Here is a 6,000-nt window from a genome sequence, read left to right as displayed (position 1 = left end):
ATGGAGATAGTTGACTGACCTGCAAAACTTCTGCTGTAAAAGCAAACAGTATTAATAAAAGCAGCAACATATTGGCATGTCATTTCTGAAATCTGCAGGTGCACAATCAAGGGGAATAAAAAAGCAATGCTGTGATGGCAGCCCTGCAGTCCAGCTTTGCTGTGTTCCTTCCGGGCAGTGCCACACACTTGCTTCCAGCCCTCCCGAGATGCCTGTTCAGCTTGGATCACTAAGCTGCACTCTCCACTAACATCCAAGGAAAATTAACCAGGGATCTAAACATGCACTCTTCACTTTTCTCCCAAAGCTGACTTTTCCCTGCATCTGTCTGCTCACAGGCAAAGTGCAACACAGAAGTCTCAGCCTAGACTTGCTCTGAACAACCCCTCTAACAGACCAATTTCTGGTCAAACATGAAATTTTGACAAGATCAATGATTTGATTTGATTAGCCCAGAAAGAAATCTCCTCCCAGGTGGCTGCTGAAAAAACATGTCTGGACTCGCACCTCACTCACACACACATCTATCCCTGTGCACAGCAAGCTAGCTGACAACCTGAGCTTTGCAGTTTGCAACAAGAGGGAATTATCCTCATGAAAATTCTCCCTGCAGGCTTCAATGCAGATGTGAGAAATTCCACAAAAGATTCCTCACAGTTGAGGGACAAAGGATTTTATCTGAAAGTTTCTAGGGTGACTTTGATTCTGGGCTTGCTGCAAATGCTTAATACCAATTTATCAACTCCAGTAGAATTGATTGAAACATTTCTTTTTTTTTTTCCTCCAAAGACAACACCCAGTATATGAGTACGAGAGTTTATACACTTATTTTTGTATTTTGCAAATACTATTTTACAAGTATATATCTAAAGTTCAGCATGGTAGGTGACACATGGAGAAACACAGCAGCAACAACACAGCCAAGCATTTTGTGTATTACGATTTAAATGGTTTTAAGCATTTGGGAAAGGTGTTTCTGATGTGAAAGCTAGTATGTGTTCCTGTGGGATCTCTATATGTACAGAGAAATAAGGAGGAGAAGAGGAATAGAAACTGTTAACAGTCAGGGCACACTGCCACATATCCATTTGGGAAATGTAATTGAAGGAGAAAATCCGTTTCAAATTTCTCCAGCCCACTTTGTCTTGAAGTAGCACCTGGCACACAACACACACCAGAGCTCAACTCCCAGCTCAGGAATCAAACCTTCCCTCTGAAAAGCACATCAGAAATTCATCCTCTGCAAGACAGCAGCAGCCCTTTCCCACCCACGTGCTGAAGAGCAGAGAAGCAGGAACAGCCTCTCCCAAGGGAGGATCAGTCCACAGGACATGCCGGATCAGCTCTTTCCTCTCTCTCCAGGCTCTATCATTTTTTATGTCAGTACTTGCATGGGAACAAGGCTGGGCAATACCCAGTTACCAGCAGGATGGTGCTTCTGAGAGCGTGGAGTTTTTCAGGCACACAAGGCTGCTGGGATGGGAAAGTAACCAGGAATGTGTAAACTCAGTGCAGTTATACAACAGCATGGACTGACAGTGGAATGACTCTTGAGCTCAACATTACAGAGTCAGCCTAAAAATGCTTAAACTTCCTGTTCACTGATAAGGCCTAACTTGTGTAACTCACTCTTTGAAAGACCAGAATTTCTTGCATCCAGTCAAACAACCCAAAACCCACAAAACAGGAAACCATTTCCTTCTGCCTCGACCATTTGGGATTCTTTGTCTCAGCTTCTATCCTGCTGTCAATTAAGGCAATTACTCCTTTGCTAGCCTTTCTAATGGTTGAGCAGTAATTGGATTTATAGTAAACAATATAGTATAATTCAAAACTGTAATTAAAGACTGATCAATGGGATAAAATTTGGTACATGCATTTATTTTTATGTGCCCAAAAAAGAGCAGACAGGGAGTCAAAAGGTTTTTTTTTCCTCCTGCTGCCAACTTGCCTTAGTTTTAAAGGAACACTGCAAGAGAATGAGCTTATCTGAACACTGATACAACTGCACAATAAAATACCAAATGGTAGGAAATATTTTATATGGACACTGCAAGACAGAAAAATTGAATAAAGATAAGCAGAGTTTTTATAAAAAGATTTATTAAAAATAAGTTCTTTAAAGAGAAAAGGTGTGACATGTATATACATTAAATTGTCAAAAGCTTCATGGGGCTTATAATACAAACTATTCCAAACAGAAAAAGAGGCATTCACTTTTTTTTAATATGTCATGCTTATTGGAACAGAATAGCATATGGTAAGACAAAAAAAACAACACAGCACACAACCATTACGAGGAAAACCCTGAAAATGAAGACTACTTGCAAAAGTGAAAGTGAGTAGCCTCATGATTCTACAGACAAAAACTAAGACTATGAATGGCATCTTCAGTTGATAGAGTTCATCTGACAACTGCTAGCTTCCAATTAATTCTTTATTTCTAATGTGAATTAGCAAATCTCAGCAAGTGGATTTGTGCTTATCTTTTCCAGCTCTATTGCAGCAGGTACCAACGATTTCTTCTTAGGAAGAAAGTTACACAATTGCTGGTTTTCTCTTTAAACTCTCTGACAGCCAGAACCACAAAAATAGTTTTTCTTAAAATTATATTATTTTACAAGAGTGTTTTGCACAAGCAGAGGTAAGACAAACTGGCACATGATTCTGCATGCTTCAGATGACCTCAGCTTAGCTTCTCATTCCCAGATGCCATATTTAGAACAATATCCTTTCACTTCAGTCTTCTGAATTTCCTGGTGTTTAGTGCATATATACAGAGAGCTGAGAACTGCAGTATTACAATGTCTACCCATCCTCACAGCAGAATGCACCCTAATCTCAGATGTATGCAGGGCTTGCATCTTTTGGCCTCCATAGCACCCTCTCTAGTCCCATAGTTTAATCAGGCCATCCCAGCCGCACGTGATGACTTTGGATGTTTCGTGTGGATGCCACACTGCACCAATACAGACTTTGTCATGTGCTTTTAACCTGCTGTAGAGTTTTGTTGTCTTCCAGTCCCAGATGTTTAGTTTCCCATCTGCATCTCCAGATATCACATAGCTGTATTAACAGGAATAAAATGAAAATTGTATCATGTGTGCAGACTCCTTGCACGCTATTACAAGCAGCAACTGAGCGACAGTAAAGAGCTTCCTCCAGGGAGCTTCCCATCTGACACAGCCTGCAAACATTCCTACCAAGGAATTAGCTTTCAGGCTGTGCTCTAAGAGTGCACAAGTCCTGCAGAAGGTGATTCATCAACTGTGAGGTAAATGTGCTAAGCAGTGTGATTATACCCTGCACGGTGTTGTTGGAACCCAAGAGAAAGTGCCACAAGTTTCTCTAAAATTATAGACACTTTTTCCTCCAGGTTTGCTGAGGTTATTTCCCAGTTTTTATAGTAATTTGAATCTTATGCACATAGAGTACTAAATGTATGGGCATATTACTAAGCAAACAGGAAGAAAGAGATGATTCTCTGAATGGTAAATAGGATACCCACACCAGACCTATGAACTGGGGGAAACTGGATGTTCAAATCCCAGATACTAGACAAGTGCACACTGTGGGAACAGACCCTGCACTGCCCACCATGTGCAAAAAGACGGGAGTCGGATGTGGAAGCCTCTCTTAGTCCCATCAGATGCTAAGAGTAAACTTTCTGTTCTGCTGCTTGGCACGGGAGCTCTGCCCGATGCTGAGCCAACAGGACTGTGCGTTCATGAATGTTGCAGGGGATTCAAAAGGAAATTTAGTGTCCATACTTGTAAGTTATAAGATGAAGTTCATTCCCACAAAAACTTACCTCATATCAGGTGAAAAATCCACTTGACAAGCATAGCCAGCTACCATGTGACCTTTGAAAATTTTCTTTTTGTTTAGTCTGAATCTGTTCTGAGCTCCAAAAATCAAGATTTGGTTATCCATTGACTGGCAAGCCAACCATTTCCCTATAAATGCAATAAATAAAGGTGGTGTCAGAGTGCTGCATCTGAAGAAACAGACCTAACTGGGATGTTTTTAGAGATTTTGACATTTTTTCTTTCACTATCTGAATCCAGATTTTCATTATGTAGTAGGGATTTAGGTAACAGTTGATATTATTTCTGCCTGCCAAGAGTTGAAACCTTACATTTGACAGGCTTTGGGATGCCTATTCCTACAAAATGCACTCAGGACTCCACTGCTCCAGCTATGTGCTGCATCAACCCCACTGGCTTCCTGTGAAGTTTTTAAGATACTGTGTAATCTTGCTGGTGCACGTAACACATAACTCAGTGAGGGAAAAAAAATCCATCTAGCTGCACTCTACTTGATCACCTGTTTTGTGGGTACTCTAAGGAAATCACCCCCTCTTTTCTTTATGGGAAAATAGGTCAAAGGTAGACAGAGGAGTTTGCAACTATGTAGTATTCTCTGCCTTAAGAGAATATGATTAATAAAGATATTTCAGTGAAAGAAAAATGGAGGCTTTGCTAATCATAACTTCATCTCATTTTGCATCTTGGCAGTGCATTAACTCCTGCCTGAGAATGCAGAGATGATGACATACTACAGAACACCCAGAACAGAGATTTCTGTCCCGAACTCTGCATATTGGCACTGCCTTTAAAGTGTTTTATGCAGTGACAACATAACATTGGCTGTGCAACAAGTTGATCAGCCTCTACTCAGCCTAATGGGATTGTTAACAGCAAGTCTGGCAACACTGTAATAATGGTGACACTAAAGCTATTTAAATTTGGCCAAAACATATAACAGGAATTTTGCCTTGTTAGAAGGATTTTCACTGATTACTTGAGGCACTAAACAACTATCCTTCTTCAGCATGCTTCTAACTGAAGAACATAAACACCAGTGAAACATTAGCATACAGAAACACTGAGATAATTTGGGATTTCTCTTATGCAAGAATTTTTCGACAACATTCGTAACAGAAGGGAACAGTATCATGTACAACATGAGTTTCTACTTTAATTGTGGCACCACAAGGACTGCTGAACTTGTTTAACACTCTGCCACCATTGCCAGTTCCCTCCATTGTTTCTCTTAATATTTTAAATACAGCAAAGAGCACGTGGTAGCTCTATTGAGAGTTCCTATTGCCTCATCTGGATGAAGGTCTAATTTTAAACTGACACAGTTATCCTGACATAAACCCTCATTTTGACATAGCTGTTCTTTAGAATTTTAAATCAAAACACGATCCAATCCAATCTTGGAATTAGTGCACAGAGTGACTGGGGAGGGGTTAGTCTGAGGTGAAAGGAGGATGCAACACAGCAACATCACAGAGACAATAATCAGTAAGAGGTGCCTATGTAAAGTAGGTCTAAGAAGACAGTAAAGTGTTAACCTACCATTTGGAGACAGAGTCACGGCTGGCATGGAATGCATACTTGGCTCAGCTATGTACTTGAAGTCTACAGGAATGTCCCTGCAAAAGGAAGAAGTATGTGTTTTATGAAGACATGGAGACGTTCCAAAGAGCTGCTTTAAGTCAGCTGATTTACGTGGCAACTGAACCATGGAGAATGTATGGTGGCATCCAAAGGAAGAATATGCAAAAACTCAAAAATATTATGAATGTCCACCCTAGAGCTCCAGATGCAGAGCCATCTAAAGCATAACCTCCGAGAGCGCGAATTTACCCCAGTCAAATGAGCCGGAGACTAAATTAAGAGTCATAATTCTAATTGTTGAGAGCAAAACTGTAACACAAAGTTCCTTTATTGCCTCCAGTATAACTGCAGCTCTTACAAAGTTCCTATTTAGATAGCAAGAACATACTGACATATGCATGGATCTTACTGGAACATCTTATTGACTTGAGTTTAAACTCAAATATTTCTGCCTTTTAAAAATACTTCTTTTTTAAACATTTTTTAAAAGGAAAATAATAAAGGATTCTCTCTCTCTCTCATATCTTTTGACATGCCCTTTTCCTGCTGACCTCCCCAACTGGGATGCCAACCAATTCCAAATATTCACAGC

General features: G+C 40.2%; 1 protein-coding gene across 1 annotated transcript in view; it reads right to left on the bottom strand.

Moving 5' to 3' along the window:
* Positions 1 to 2,123: 2,123 nt before the first annotated feature.
* Positions 2,124 to 6,000, bottom strand: part of CDC40 (cell division cycle 40) — a 36,459-nt gene continuing 32,582 nt past the window's right edge. Inside the window, exons 13-15 of the mRNA XM_084202735.1 lie at positions 5,367 to 5,443; positions 3,812 to 3,956; positions 2,124 to 3,066 (exon numbers count right to left, since the gene is read on the bottom strand). Coding sequence (XP_084058861.1) covers positions 2,889 to 3,066; positions 3,812 to 3,956; positions 5,367 to 5,443 — 400 coding nt within the window. The 3' untranslated portion in view covers positions 2,124 to 2,888. The remainder of the gene's footprint in view (positions 3,067 to 3,811; positions 3,957 to 5,366; positions 5,444 to 6,000) is intronic.

The sequence above is a fragment of the Fringilla coelebs genome (genome assembly GCF_963513975.1).
Source record: "Fringilla coelebs genome assembly, chromosome: 3".
Classification (NCBI taxonomy): Eukaryota; Metazoa; Chordata; class Aves; order Passeriformes; family Fringillidae; genus Fringilla; species Fringilla coelebs.
Note: the sequence above shows the minus strand (reverse complement) of the source record. Positions and strands in the feature narration are given on the sequence as shown.